This window comes from Hyposmocoma kahamanoa, unplaced genomic scaffold (assembly GCF_003589595.1).
Source record: "Hyposmocoma kahamanoa isolate Upper Pololo Valley unplaced genomic scaffold, ASM358959v1 100021, whole genome shotgun sequence".
NCBI lineage: Eukaryota > Metazoa > Arthropoda > Insecta > Lepidoptera > Cosmopterigidae > Hyposmocoma > Hyposmocoma kahamanoa.
In genome coordinates this window covers 9,351,057-9,367,192 of record NW_020653200.1, presented here as the reverse complement: position 1 = coordinate 9,367,192, position 16,136 = coordinate 9,351,057, and the positions used below count along the sequence as shown (strand labels likewise).

Below are 16,136 nucleotides of genomic sequence, written 5' to 3'. Positions count from 1 at the left end.
AAGAAAAATTAAAAAAAAAAAAAAAACATTTGTGGAGCGCGATGTACAAGTACTGCCACCTTATCTATTTCTACCGTCAAGCAATAATATCAGCATTACTGTGTTCCGGTTTTGAAGGTTCAGGGTGTAATGAAATTGCCCATGGGACTTGTCAACTTATGTCTTAGGGTGACGGGCGCAGTGGCAGTGCGCCTCAGATATTTGCGATTTAAAGAGCTGAGTGGCATAACAACTGTTATGGACTGGCGTGTAGCATACCGCCAGGCGCACGATTTGTTCGTCCCGTCACTTGATACCTATTATAGAAAAAGAGCGTAACAAACGGAAACAATATGCCTAAATGACTATCCGGGACAGCCACATGCCCGCCATGTAAGATATTTCTCCGATAGTTCCGCGTCTTGATAGCCTGGTCTTGTGTTGCACAGACAAAACCTTCCGTGCACGGAGGCTTTACGTCCACAAAGGACTCGTGGATTACCTTGAAGAACCTCCCATCGAGCTCCTTCTCTTTTTGCGTACGGACTTCCGGTCAGAGGTGTTAAGCGCCATAGGGTCTCACCATTCCTCTTTGGCTAACGATAAAGGAGTTAGCCCTTTATCACATGTGACAACCTCATCACGAATTACGTCATCTTCGTCGTCATAAAGTAGTTTCTGAGATTGTAAGTCCCGCGGTTGTGCTTGGTTTTGACATTTAATAGGCCTCCACAGTTCCGTATATACAATGTCATGCATGACCCCGGATGATGCATTCGGTGAGAGGTCATCATCGTGCGGACTCGTCTATCCAGAGCATCTACTTCAGCCTGAGGTCTCGAGTCGACCTGAGCACGACAAATGCGTACATCAGAACAGGCAAGACCCAGGAGTTATAAGTTCCAAGAATAGAGAAGCAAGAGTTATATGTTATAAGATACTGGTACGTGTTAGTCTCGGAGAGTACCCGCGGATAATTGGTGTCAACATTAATGCCATCGGAATGTATGACACGTTCCCTCTCGACATAGACCACCGCACACTTACCAATCACCAACGATTTCAGTAGTTAGTTACAAATACTGAAATCATTGGTGATTGTCAGCTCCGTCAATCTGTTAGCTGTGGGCCTTGCTATCCTCCATTATAGATATAGATAGCTTGAGATCATCCACTGTTTAAAATTTATTTATTTAAAAAAAAATACGTTTTACAGAAATCTATCTCCCACAGAACTGGAAACATTTTGTTAGCGAGCACGCTCTTACACAATTATAGATATACTTAATGATTAACTAAGTACTCGAGAAGGTACTTCTCATGTAGGTCAGACTAACTTTATTAACAATAAAACAACAATAACTATTTTATTACAATAATTATAAGAAATGCAAGTTCATACTTACAGCAACAAAACAAATTTTCAAACATTTTTATTTTGATATCGGAATTTCATTCAATAACGCCTTCTTTTTTTGCTTACTATCATTATAATACGAGGTACTACAGATTTATTTAGCCTCCGCTTAGTATTTCATAGCCTTAGGTTGTACGAACTTATTTTCACGAGCCCCTTTTATCCTATATTTATTGGAAACGGGTATTTTAAATCCATTACTACATTACTACATGTAGAGAAGGTGAGGCATTCGTGGCCCATCTCTCCGAAACTGAAAACTTGACTCGACCTCTTTTAAAGTACTCAGAGAACTCAGGGCCAAGCATAACCACAGTGGACTCTGACAATCGCCCTGGAAAATACCTCCCATATGTCATTCGGTCATACGCATCTGTCATCCGTCGACCGTCTAGACTCAGGATCGTACCTACTCCAACACCCGATGCATTGCCCGAGGAAGTGTCGAATTATTGCACTCAATTTCGCACAGTTCTAGGACTCTCTGTGTGGGGCATCGAGTCCTGAGTGGGGCATCGAGTCCTGAGTGGGGCATCGAGTCCTGAGTGGGGTACCGGGTCGAACGCTTTCCTGTAGTATCCAGGCAGTGGTTGTTAGCCAGCGACCATGTCAAGGAGGACCAGCTCCTTACTACCGCAGCCACTGCATCCTTTTTGAGCTCCAGACATCACACAGTTATAAACAATGTGCTGAGTTATCTTGGAGCTCAAAATGAATGTTAAGACAAGTCATGGGGCGATATTGTGATGGATCCAAGGTAATATTGCTCTTTAAAACTAAATTACCCGTTAGATGCGAGTATTATTATTATTATCATATTCTTCTTTCTCAGCCTGTTGGCTGGTTTGAACCACACTTATGGACCGAAATCAAGTGAATGTAGTATGGCGTGCATCTATGTGGATTGGAGGGTGTACTATGACCCTCTTTCGTCAATTATTATTATTATTGTAATTGATGTATATAATACTTATTTTTTTCCATCCTCTAAGATAAAATATTATTATATAAAAAAAAAGAAAACAAAAATATGCATAGGCCAGTTTGCTATTACTATGAAGTGCATTTTTGACAACTGGTGATGATCGCCAAATTATTTATATAATTTTTCCAATATATTTATAATTTCTAAGCGGAAAAGTCGACTCTGGCGAAAGAAGTAAAGTGCGTAACTATAATAATGTTTGTACGCAAATATTTCTTCGGTTAACTGTATAGTATAGGTACCTAGATATATGTCTGTCATACCTACTTATTTAGTTACTGTCAAAATAAATGAGTTACTTTCTTAGGGTCGTATTCTAGAACTCTACTCAATGCTCAAGTCAGGATTGCACTGGCAACACAAGCACTGGAAATACGACCCCAATGGCAGGGACTTGAGTATGATTTGTGCTTTAAACCATACTCAAGTGCTGATTTGAGCATTGAGTAGAGTTCTGGAATATGACCCTCAGACTATTCCTTTATTTTTTTTCGTTAGTTTGATTCTATTAAATTCCTTTGGCGGCCACTGGGTTTGTGTCCAGTGTCAGTTTTTTTTAAATAATATAAAAATAATGGCGAAATCACCAGTTTCAGTTTAAAGTTCCACTCTCCTCTTCAGAATTACGAAAATTGTGATGTGTGTACTTCTTAGAGGATGGAAAAGTTTACTTTCAAAATTCGCGCCATCTTATTACACCATAGACAGGACTTAATATATTTTAGCTATTCTATCGTCAAGAAAAGATAACTAACTGCAGTAGATAAATTCATAAAATTTCAAGCCGTTAACACAAAAAAATCTTTTCATATTAAAACTTAATTAAATTAGAAAATTATGTTTTAGTTTTGGTTTTTGTTAAATTTTATTTGTTAAAAGGGACTAATCAGTTATAGACAATGTAAAAAATACAGGAACATAGTGACCGTTTCATACGGAATCTGAGTCAGTGTTGCCGTTCTAGCACCTTTGTCGCTAGATCTAGGGGATTTTATGCATGTTTAACAGGTAAAAATTTGTTTTCAGCGAGATAAAAATATTTACCTACTTCTAGCGTCTTTTTGACCGCTAGGCTCTTTTCAGAAACAAACATTATAACCTGTCAGTCAAATATGGTAAATTAGTAATATTCGACCAATTTTCTAGTTCTAACGCTGATAGCACTAACGTAGAATTGGACTGAACAGTAATTCCCTGTAACAAGCAAACTCTCAACATCCATTCGTTCGTTTGATGCCTTTCTCACTCGTTACAATTAGGAATGAGGAAGACAAAACCCATTGATTGAAATTTTCTCATTCACAGAATGATGAGATGAATATAATTATTTTTTATTTGTTGTGTTCAAAACTAAATTAAAATAAGTGCTTTTTGGTTCATATCGTCGTAATTATTTGCAATTTTATTTACTGCTTGCGAATCAAATTCGATTTTCAAATAAGCATGGAACTACCGAAGTAAAAAAAGCGAACGCACTGAATTATAGAAGCGAAAGGGAAAAGTACGAAGTGTTCAAACATTGTTTGAAACCAGTACCAGGTGACTCCACAAAAGCATTTTGTAGTTATTGCCACTGCGAAATATACGCAAAAATTAATGACTTCAAAAAGCATTCAGAAACAAAAAAACAAAAAAAAATGCGAACTAATTTCTCAGAATAGACAATTGTCATTTTCTCCAAGGACTGTACATGTATGCAACTTTTGTGCAAGAGCGGGGTGTGCTAACGCACTGTATATCGCTGAATATAGCTCAATTCGTCAGATTGACCACTTGACTGATGTGTGTAAAAAATGTTTTAAAGACTCAAAATGTACGCAACTCTGTCTCTAAAGATATCTAACGGATTTTAGGAAATTATTTTTACCCAAATCTAGCGGAACTATATAATAATCTAGCGGACTTTCAATTATGTACTACGGCAACACTGATCTGAGTGCAATGTCATACACCTTAGATCAACATACCCTTGTCAAAAATAAAACGTCAAAGGGATTGTTGAATGAAGTCGTGAGTGAAAAATTAAATAATTTCGTTGTCATTTCATAAAATAGAGCACAATAATTGACGTTTTTATAGTAATAAGATACAAGAATTATGACGTTGACTCGCGACTTAAGTTTAAGTAGCAGCGGTGGCACTCAGGTACATCGATTTTTATACTTTAGATTAGCTTACAAGCACATACGAAATTATAATGAAAAATTAGTGAAAACGCTATTGAAATATCTATTATCGCGGACACTGAACAAATGATTCATCGCCGAGGTGTATTAGCGACAATGGGCAACAGCCATGACCATGACAAGAAAAACTATTCATGGACATTAGCAATAAACAGTTACTTTGAGGCTCCACCAACTGTCAAGCTCTTGCGACATAGGTTGTAAACAGTTAAATAGTCCAATGTGAATATAGACCACCATATTCTCTCTGTTGATTGTGAACTGTTACTAATAGCAATAAATAATATGGTTTTTCGTTTGTTTTTGTTAAATCAGATAGCACAGAAATTACTCTAATGGCCTAGTTTTAATTATTGCGACAAGTACTTTTGCAAAATTTTACTTTTTTTACTAAGTATTATGTTTTTACCTGAGTATTTGTTGGCATTTATTAAAATCAGAATAAGTGGTAAATGTTAGGCACTGTTAAGCAGTAGTTTTTTGTTGGTAATGAGCCTTTTAGAATAGTTTTTTGTAAAATAATTTTTCTTTCCAACACGAATGTTTAAAATAGGCAGAAAACTATAAACTACACTTTACTATGTTTTGCTGTTTTAGCGTTTGATAGTGCTGGAATGTTATTAATCATTTGTGTAACCTTATGAATTTCATTATGAGTCATATATATTACAGAAAATATATATATTATAGTATATTATAGAAAAGCAGTAATAGCAAAGACAAACAGACAAATAAAATAATTCATAACATGCCATCTCTCAAATTGTGTTATAGAAAGTAACCTTGGCATAAATATCATCAGGTCTAATACTCTGGTAGTGGAGTATACTGAGTTTCTCCAATCTGTCTGCCAACTGTGTTATTGTGATGATTATTGCAAATTCTTTTTTTGACAATGCGTATGAGTTAACTATTACTGTTCTCATATTTCTATATCTTACAAATGTAGTGTAGCAATAGCGAAATATTTACTATTATATTTGTGTAAAGTTAAGTATGGCTGAGCTGAAATAATGTCTATTGTTAAAATTAATACAAGACACTACAACAATGGCATGTCACACAAAATGAAAATAGAAATAGGTATCATGTACATTGTATGAAAATGGAATGACAAACATTAAAACTTTCTTTTAAATAACATTATTACATAGACTGTCTTTTAAAAAATAATAGAAACACATAATTTTTCAATCATGTGTCGATTAAAATAATAAATGTTTCATTATTTTGTAATCTAATTGTTTTTTCAGAATCCTGTATATTGGAGATGGTTCACAAAATCTTACATAGCCTTACTTTCTCAAACTCGTGTCTTAAAGTACAAAGTTACTGAAATGCAAAGAATGGATTGTATATACAAATTTTGCAGGCTGATTTCAAATCACGTACCCTTCATATTCACACACGGCTAAAAAGCGCCCCCTTAATTTCGCGCGAATTTTAAGAAATTTAAAATAAAAACAAATTTTGCCATCTCCTGAATAATCTCTTTATGATGTGAGAAAACATGAGTGTGAGAAAGTAAGGCATCGAATAAAACATTTTTAGTTTGATACATAACTGGTTGTTTGTCATTCTGTATTGCATTTATTCCATGCATATGCATGCATGTATAGGATTTTGTTCCAAATATGAAACAAACATATCCCTTACCTGTTCGTTATTGATTTACTATTTGTTTTCGACATCCATTGAAATTCAAATTGTCCTGGTTTACTTCCTTATTATTGATGACAATTGTAATGTTTACAATCGACTTTGGTAATATCAGATAACAACATAATTTTGAATTTTTTGTTCTTTATTTTTTACCAGAACTATGATATGGCAGGATAATTATTATGTGATAATATAATTGCTAGATAATTACCCTTATCATTCAGACTGAAATTTAGTATAAAAAAGAAATTGCGAAAAATCATTACAAATTTTAAATTGAGTGTTATTACCCTCTAAGGGATAACTATCTAATGTTTCATATTAATAAATATGCAACAGTAAAAGTATACTTACATCACCTTTATTCAATGTCACATAGTTCGATAGTTTACGAGACAAACTAGTTTCAATTAAAGTTGATTCCTTAGCACACAAGTATTGCAGAATGAGTATCTTCTAAGTGAAATTTTTACACAAAGATTTCAACTTTAGTTACTTTCAGGATGCTGTTTCTACTGTGAAGTGAATTCAAGGATGTTGTAAAGGGTAAGAGAAGTGTATATAGACACATGTGAATACATACCAACTTAACTACATGTCTAGTAAAGAATATATTGCCTGTGTTTTTACAGTTTGATGTGGTTGTAAAATTAAACTCAAAATGATGACTTCAGAAGAGTCTGATTCTATAAGCACCGTTCCCTCAGATGGACAACCTGAGGATATGTCAGGTATTGAAACTTCACTTTTTTTAATATATGTATTACCATGTTATTTATTTTATTCCAATGCCAAAATTACATAATATGGTAAATATGTATTATTTGAGTTTAACTTTTTATTTATCAAAGTATTATTACTTTGATAAATAAATTAATGAAACTAACCAACAATAAAACAAACTCTTTCATCACAGAAGAAGCTCCATCGTCCATGGTATCTAGTGAGGCAGAATCTGAAGGCAGTGTGCTCTCAGAATCTGTTCGACATGATACTGTAGACGCCCCATCTGCTCAGAGCAGTGATGCAACATCCACCGACCAAATGCCTACAGCACAAGAAAGGAGCACTGCCCCCATATCAAATGATTGGAAAAGTGTTGGAAACACTTCATCATTAGTTTCCACTAGAGGTGTGTACAGACACTGTACATGTTGTATCTAAATCATCAGTCAGAAGCCTCATTGCAAAAGTAACAGTATTTTATTGGGTGGGGAATATGTTATGCCACTACTAGTGACCTGGCAAATTTTCCCTTACTGCACTGTGGTATTCTTTGATCATTATTTTATTCTCGTGCTGTCATTCCTTAAAATAAGTTTATTAGAATAGATTTAGTTTAGATACACATCATACTAAATGTTTTCTTTACTGCCTGCTTAAATGTTTAATTTTCCTTGTTTTGTCCAACTCTTATATTGGTATAATTATAATATTCATTATAAATATTGTACAACAAACTTAAATTCCTAATAAAAATATCTTGTAAGAAATTGTTAATCAATTTAAAAAAATATTCCCTAAATGCAGGCTCAATGCTTCCCTGGGGATCTCACAAAGGTCCAGTGATACCTCCGCCGGATTCGGAACTGCGTCCAGGAGAATTGGTGATGAGGCTTCTCTTCACGGAGTTCACAGTGCAGGCTGAGAGAAAAATGGAGGCTGTTATGGCTGAACCATTGGTATGTATTAATCACAGACCACATAAATAATTGATACACATTTTAATGTTAAATATGTTGTTATATAATAAGCATTACTAATGAGTTCTTTAAAGTCAATGATGACGATTATGGTAAGCTGTTTATTGTGTTCTGTGACCATTGTGACACCTGAAGAGTTTTTTTATAGGAAAAACCGCTGAACAAAACTCTTCAACGTGGCGAAGATCCGCAACTAGACCAAATATTATCAGCATTCGGCACAGTTGCTGAACATTGTTTGCCATCGCTTTTACGCGCTCTGTTCGGGTGGCTGGAAAGACAGATGGCAGACTCGCCGCAACTCAGCGAACAAGCGAAAAAACCTCACCAAGATCTAAGAAATAAAAGGTAAAGGCTCCTTTACTTTGGTCAAAACTTCTGGGTGTCGGTTATTAAAATATGTTAATTATGTATAGCACACTTCACTGCTTTGAATCTGTTATTTCCGCCCAAACACACTCTATAGCCTAAACCAATCTATCTTTTCTTTCCTAGCATAATCTCCATAGTATCAGGAAGTGGTGCAGGGCCTGAGACAATGGAACGAAGTTCTGAAGAGTTGCAGGCTGAAAGACGTGATTTAGCTGTCGAATTCCTGTTTTGTCTCGCGCTGATAGAAGTTCTAAAACAATTGCCCTTTCACCCGGGCCATGAAGATCTCGTGCAATACATTGAAAATGTTGCCTTCAAAAGGTTCAATTATAAGGATGGGTTAGTAGCCATTAGAATAAAAATATATCATCAGCATGAGTTTTGAATCGAGTGTCATTTCATGATGTTTTTTCAGATTCCAATCCAACCCAAACGCAGCAAATGTACATATTTTAGCTGACTTGTATGCAGAGGTAATAGGGGTGTTAGCACAATCACGATTTGCTTCTGTTCGAAAACGATTCACCGCAGAACTCAAGGTTCGGATTATATAATATTATTGGCATGATAACGCCCTGTTATTTGAAATAATTTCAAACTTTATTCATTGTCATTATTTTTTTTACAGGAGCTAAAAAGTCGTGAGCCGTCGCCTCACACTACTCAAAGTATTATCTCACTGCTTATGGGCATGAAGTTCTTCCGCGTGAAGATGGTGCCTATAGAAGAGTTTGAAGCTTCATTTCAGTTTCTTCAAGAATGTGCGCAGTACTTTTTAGAAGTCAAAGATAAAGACATTAGGCACGCTTTAGCGGGGCTGTTCGTTGAAATATTAGTACCTGTTGCAGCGGTAAGTGTTGATACTCAATTTTCATGTATGCGCAATTTATAATGTTACAAGATTTATTGACGTCATTTTCTCATACTTTGTTATGTTGACAGACTGTGAAAAACGAAGTTAACGTGCCCTGTTTGAAAAACTTCGTAGAAATGCTGTACAGTCACACGCTTGACGCGAGTACCAAATCTAAGCACCGCTTAGCTCTATTCCCTTTGGTCACTTGTTTGCTATGCGTATCACAGAAACAGTTCTTCCTAGCGAATTGGCATTGCTTCTTAGCAATGTGTTTGTCACATTTGAAAAACAGAGATCCTAAAATGTGCAGGGTGGCTCTAGGTGAGTATTGTAATATTGATTATACTAATTATATACATTATAATTAAGACACTATTTACTCAGTACTCTAACATTCTTTCAGAATCACTTTATCGCCTTTTATGGGTGTATATGATCAGAATTAAATGCGAAAGTAATTCCGCTACACAGTCCAGATTACAAAGTATCGTAAACTCTTTATTTCCTAAGGGTTCTAAAGGTGTTGTACCCAGAGACACACCGCTGAATATCTTTGTGAAAATAATACAGTTCATAGCTCAGGAGCGTCTAGATTTTGCTATGAGAGAGATAGTATTCGATTTGCTGATGGTTGGAAGACCGATTAAAATAATATTGACGCCGGAAAGAATGTCTATTGGATTGCGAGCATTCTTGGTTGTTGCTGACAGTTTGCAGCAGAAAGAAGGCGAACCACCGATGCCTAGGACGTCGGGCACATTACCGTCAGGAAATACGCTTAGAGTTAAGAAAACGTTTCTGAACAAAATGCTGACTGACGAAACTGCCAGGTCCATAGGCATGAGTGCGTACTTCCCGTATGTCAGAAGAGTGCTAGTAGAGATTCTTAGAGCCCTAGACGCACATTACGGCAGACCTTTGATGTTGACAAATACACAAAATGTGACCAAAGAACAAGAAATAAATACTGGTGAACGAAAACCACGGATCGACTTGTTCAGGACGTGTGTTGCTGCTATACCTAGGTAATTTGACAATTTCTAATCAATTATTAAAAGTGATTTTAGGAACCTCGCTCTTATCACATTATTATTTTCAGACTAATTCCTGAAGGAATGAGTTCGAACGAGCTGGTGGACTTGCTGTGCCGTTTGACTGTTCATATGGACGAAGAATTACGAGGACTCTCTTTCCAGAGCCTTCAAACGCTGATAGTCGATTTTCCAGAATGGAGACAAGATGTTCTCGCTGGATTCACTCAGTTTCTTGCTAAAGAAGTTCAAGTAAGCAAACGGATACAATGTTATCTAAAAACATGTATGTGTCACTAATTGGTCGATACACTTTCGAGACCACAATGAGAAATGACAACATCTTCAAATAACCGCTTCTTGAAATTACCATTTCTTTAAATGCTACTTCTACAAAAAAACTTAAAAACTTAAACTAAAACTTTTCTTACATTGACCACATTTACAATTCAATATATTTCGGCTTCGGATTAGGAACATTACCACAAGTTTGACGATGGACCTTTAAGTATATACAATAAATATTGTTTATTATCGCCCTGGAGGATAACGCCCCTCGGTCCGTCGCAAATTCAAAACCATTTTCTTAATAAACAATGATAGCAACGCTTTTGATTTCAAGAGCATTTTTTTAATAAACGATGACAGCCACGCTTTTGAGCTGAGTACCAATAGTAACATAACGTTATACTGTATTGATCAAGTTATATATTTTACTAATGGACTCACCACATTTATTCACAAAGAATCGCCTTTGAGCCGGTCAGAAACACCTTTCATGTCCATGCAATAAAAAACGAAAAAGACGTTGCGCTTTTCGCTTCCGCTCTAATTGCCGAAGCAAAACGCACATCGTCATTTCGCTCTTATTATATAGACAAAGATTTTATTGACCGGCTTAATGCGATTCCTTGTCGATAAGTGTAGTGACTCCCTAATGCGTGGGGATGTCATTTGAGGATCTGTTATAGTCCTTTAATCCGACCCAATGCGTTTATTCCTTCAACTGTCTTCGAAAACATTTTTTATCCTCCTCAGATTTCCTTGCGGAGATTTCCTTTACGACATGTATCACATAGTTAATTAATTTACTTCGAACACGAGTTGGAAAGACTCATAGATACAGATACTTGACGGAAAACGAATTCGAACCTTATGGATGGAATATAGTTATTCTCCCGAATACGATACCACTATTGATACCGTGGTTATGATGAGAACATTAATACCGGTAACCGTTACCGTTAACTATTTATTGCTTTCGTGTTATCTTGTGACTTGTGTAAAACAATTATTGACTGGTTGTTTTCTTATTTCTTTCAGGACACGTCACCACAGCTAGTTGAAAACGGGCTTCGGATGCTGCTGCAACTGATAACAAGTTGGAAAAATGGAGAGCCTGCGGCAACTACTGTTCCGGTCAAGATGGAGCCCCTGGCATCAGTAGTGAGGGGTGCGGAGGCTTTAGGCCTGGTTATGTTGTGTCAGTGCAAGGCCTACCCACGGCGATTGGCAGTGCACATTTTGAGGTGATTTTTTATTTAATTAAAAGTCTACACATGCGTCTAAGGGTCGTATTCTAGAACTCTACTCAATGATCAAGTCAGGATAAGAGTATGGTTTAAAGCACTCGAAATCATACTCCAGTCCCTGCCATTAGGGTCGTATTTCCAGTGCTTGTGTTTCCAGTGCAATCCTGACTTGAGCATTGAGTAGAGTTCTAGAATACGACCCTTAATGTCGGAAGGACGTAAGAGCAGTGTTGTATGTATTAGATCGTGTGTCGATCGTGTTCGATCGAATCAAAATTATTCAAACATCACCTGCGAATCGATAACCTGGGTTTTGAGCTACTAAATCACCCGATCAATTTAGATATACATGGGTCATGCGCGCAATATTCCAATTTATTATTATAATTTTAGAAATTATTTAACAATTCACATAACACTCAGTCTGGAACTGACTATATTATTGTTCCCATACATATCACGGTTCGCCTTTCCCCTCTTCGTTTGGGTGTAACAATTGTTCGGTAGAACCTTCGTTCGCCACTATGTTTATGTAGGTTAACGTCGGATATTTTTTTTATTTTTGTATTAGACGCGACGTCCATTCGTTGGTAGGTCATTGCGCATGACCGACCCGAGCTATCAGAAATGATCGACAGACACAGGTCTAGTATGTACAGTGTGTAATGTAGGAATACCTTTTTAATAATATGTTGAAGTAGTAATCATATAAATTTGTATTGAATTGATATTCAATTATTTATATGTGAAATTACTCCACTAGTTTGTTATAATTATTATTACAAAGATCGAACACTCAGAAAAAATTCCTTCAATCCGGCCGGGTTCAGGGTGTGTCTTTGTATTTGGTTTTTCAACGTCTTTTTAGCGGTAGCGCCATTTCGACCCCTCCTACGTAAAGTATCGTATGTCGAAATTGCCAAGTTTACAGGGCAGCGTTTTAAAGTTTTGAATTCACTGAAATGAGCATAACACGTGACTTTAGCATTTCTCAGTTTTATTCGGCAATGCTACTTCCTTTAAAACTCGTTCTCCAATAAAACTGAGAAATGCTAAATACAATAAGTTATAGTCATTTTAGTGAATTCAGAACTTTGAAACGTAAACTTGGCAATTTCGACATACGACACTTTACGTAGGAGGGGACGATTGTTGAGAAATCTTAAGTCAATAAAAATTTAAATACAATGAAAAGCGACATCTCTACCCAGGGCTGGGTGACGAAATACTTACGATATCTCATAAATGGCGTTACGGTTAAAAAGTTGTTGAAAAACCAAATACAAAGACGACAACAAAACATAGAAAAATTCGTGAGGTTCGATGGTTCGTTCCGTGGCTTAGTTGGTATAGCGTCTTTTTCTGAGTGTTCGATCTTTGTATTAATAATTGTAATAATCATTTGTAAAAAAAATTACGTACAAAATATGAGAGGTTTAGAACGTCGTTTGTGCAACCAAATTTATTTCTTTCCTATGACATTTTTATTTATCTTAGTTACTTGATCTTGTAAAGTACTTAATAGGACACCCGGTTTATATTTTTACATATTACTTATATATAGACTAACGAACAAAGTTATCCTTTTACCACAGAGAAACGAAATACTTGCTAGAGAAATTGCAATTGACACGCGAAGAGCCGGCGCTGATAGACGCTGCTGACGCGCACGTGCCGTATTTCGCCGAGAAATGTCTGCCGCTGCTGCCGCCGGCCGAGAAACAAGCTATCCTTGCCGCGGGACAACCTGACCTCGTTTGGATGGCTGAACGAACACACGCTGTTTGGACTACCGGTAACTTAATTTATTTATTGATTATTCCTGCAAAATAAACACGAAATCATACAATTAAGAAACACAAAAATAAAGAAATCTTGTGTTACATGTTATTATATTCTTATTTTATCATTGATAGGCATTCAACACGATGAAGCGTCGACGAAGAATAGCTGGAGTGGCAGTGCTTCTAATGGAGCGGATCCATGGGAAGTATGTAGACATTTCACTACATAGCAATTAATAAATGTTGTTCACACTTAGAAGTAAGTGTAAAAATATTTCTACGAGTAATTCCGGCCTTTTCCAGGTGTTGCTCTATGGTTTACTGGAGCGAAGTCGAGTGCCAGCTAAATGTCCTGCTACAGTGCTGCAGGCTTGGCCCATACTGCATACTCGAATACATGCTCTTTATACTATTATTGAACCTGCGTAAGTATTTTTAATTACGAGGTCCTAATTCACAGGTTTGGAATGTAGTACACTATGGCTTTGAATTCGTCTAGATCACATTCTGTACCCTTAAAAGCTATTATTAACGATATTGTTTATTTATCAATTCGTCGGAATACATGACTACGATTACAACTATAATTTGCAGACCCGTAAGCGACAATCGCGCATCACTTCTCTCTAGAAGTCCAGCTCTACCTCGAAAACCTGAAAAAGAAAGAGATGGTTACATGCAAGTGTGGAAATACTACATGACCATGGCCTACCTTGTGGTGCCAGCTGTACCAAGCCCTGTCATACGCTGCGCCAGTCCTGATCTCAGCCTTAGGTATGTTTCTTATTAATTTCAGTTACAAATCGACTGTTGTACTTCTGCTTCACTGTCATTTTTAACTATATCTTGTTTCACGAACACAGCATTGAGATTTTAGTCAGTTACTCGAACCAGTACAGAAACCAAAACAAGTATATAGAACGTTCAATGCAGTACAAGAGAACTCTGTATCCATGAAATGTATAAAATGTAGATATCAAATACGATTTATCATTACTCGAAAGTAACTATTTTATAAAGTACTCCAATTAATTTCACCTGATACGGCCTGAAACAAGATTTCACCTGACACGGCTACTCATCTTATCCACAAGTTCCTTATGGCAAATATTCTTTCCTTGTGCATTTCGATAATTGACTAAAACTTCTCAGTACAAATCTCAGGGTAAATACTGATTGTAGACGTAAAATTACTCAAATTATTTTGCGAAGTCTATACGTTATTATATTATATATTTTTTCAATTTTAATAAATTATTTTACTACATCCGTATTCGAATATTTATTCTAGCTAATCACGAGGCATTTAACTGAACATAATTATAAAAAAAATTAGAGTTATAAGATTTTTAAAGTAAAAAGTGAGCAAAAATTTAAAGAAAGAAAAAAATTTAAATAATATTTTCAAAATGTTGTTAATTTCGTATACTCTCAGTACTCACCTTGAGAACTAAGTTTTATTTTTCTTGATGAACCTAGGATTGGAAGGATTTAGGTATTTTGTTTGCTTGACTCTCAACTTATTTTTGAATAAATTGATTCGTCGTTGGCTGTTCTTTTTCTTATATTTTATTGAATGGATGTGCTGGTATTAGTAGCGATCCTTTTTTGCTCTACAATATCTATGTACCTCACAAAAGTATTTTTATTATAGTCTTATTTGCGTTGTTATTCTATATACTGAGTATGTTAGCTACTATGTGGAATTTCTAAGTTTTGAACCTGTCATATTCTGTTAGAACGCATGGTTATTGTGGATTACTTTACTTTTATAACCGAGTGAACATTTTTTAATCACAAATACACTATAGTAAGCACGAACAACGGTTTTCCTTACTTTAGATAAGAGACATTTATGACACTGATTTGGATTATTGATTCGATTTATAATAAATAGGCAGAATTCTTTGAGTACATTCAAAAGCACCAAAAAAGGATACGCCTGTTTAGGTAAATGCCACCGAAATAATTACAAAGAATTCTATAAAATGGTGAAGACTGAAAGCGCGCTGGTAGTAAGATTTCATTATCAGTCACGGAGAGAAAAATTAAGAAGCGAATATCTGCCGTCGATATAATTTAGTTCCAGCGTGTGAGGGTTATGTACGGTGCTGCAACATTAAGTCGGTTATAGCAATGAGGCGGAGGGATGGCTGGGCCTGCCTGCCCTCAGTTCGTCGAGCGAGAGCCTCAACGCGCCCGGGGGGTTCTTCACGCTGCCCTTGAGCTATGCGCGCGCGCACAGACAGCATAAACGAACGAGGTGGCCAATTGACGCTCGCTATGTGCACGTCGCATTCGATTTTGATCATTGTGTTGTGAATGTCGGCTCCATCATAAAAGTCATAAAAGAACTTACTCGTCAATATGTACAAAACGTATTGTTGTATGCAAAGGTTAAATTTAATTAAAATGGTTGCCGATATTTAATCATTGGCAATGTTAAAATTACAATGGAGCCAGCATCACATCCTTCTTTTTCATAGTTGGTAACTTATTACAGCGACCTTTTATTTGCTTTGTTCAAACTATAAAGGTCCCTGTAGTCTGCTCTCATCGTTCATTACACCACGCATAGGTCTCGAGCACAGCGCTAGCATTCACCATAAAACAGTCAACGTCAGTTCAT

The 16,136-nt window shown here is 36.2% G+C and overlaps 1 protein-coding gene across 3 annotated transcripts in view; it reads left to right on the top strand.

Annotated features, from left to right (window-relative positions):
- Positions 1 to 6,875: 6,875 nt before the first annotated feature.
- LOC113227999 (protein furry) overlaps positions 6,876 to 16,136 on the top strand; it is a 118,268-nt gene continuing 109,007 nt past the window's right edge. For 2 of the 3 annotated variants that reach the window (XM_026461117.1, XM_026461126.1), the window contains exons 1-15: positions 6,876 to 6,960; positions 7,146 to 7,361; positions 7,760 to 7,911; positions 8,081 to 8,280; positions 8,428 to 8,643; positions 8,720 to 8,843; positions 8,933 to 9,154; positions 9,247 to 9,481; positions 9,564 to 10,185; positions 10,260 to 10,443; positions 11,515 to 11,720; positions 13,319 to 13,518; positions 13,640 to 13,713; positions 13,811 to 13,932; positions 14,102 to 14,281. In XM_026461117.1, coding sequence (XP_026316902.1) covers positions 6,891 to 6,960; positions 7,146 to 7,361; positions 7,760 to 7,911; positions 8,081 to 8,280; positions 8,428 to 8,643; positions 8,720 to 8,843; positions 8,933 to 9,154; positions 9,247 to 9,481; positions 9,564 to 10,185; positions 10,260 to 10,443; positions 11,515 to 11,720; positions 13,319 to 13,518; positions 13,640 to 13,713; positions 13,811 to 13,932; positions 14,102 to 14,281 — 3,023 coding nt within the window. In that variant the 5' untranslated portion in view covers positions 6,876 to 6,890. The remainder of the gene's footprint in view (positions 6,961 to 7,145; positions 7,362 to 7,759; positions 7,912 to 8,080; positions 8,281 to 8,427; positions 8,644 to 8,719; positions 8,844 to 8,932; positions 9,155 to 9,246; positions 9,482 to 9,563; positions 10,186 to 10,259; positions 10,444 to 11,514; positions 11,721 to 13,318; positions 13,519 to 13,639; positions 13,714 to 13,810; positions 13,933 to 14,101; positions 14,282 to 16,136) is intronic. The other variant, XM_026461135.1, reaches the window with a different exon arrangement.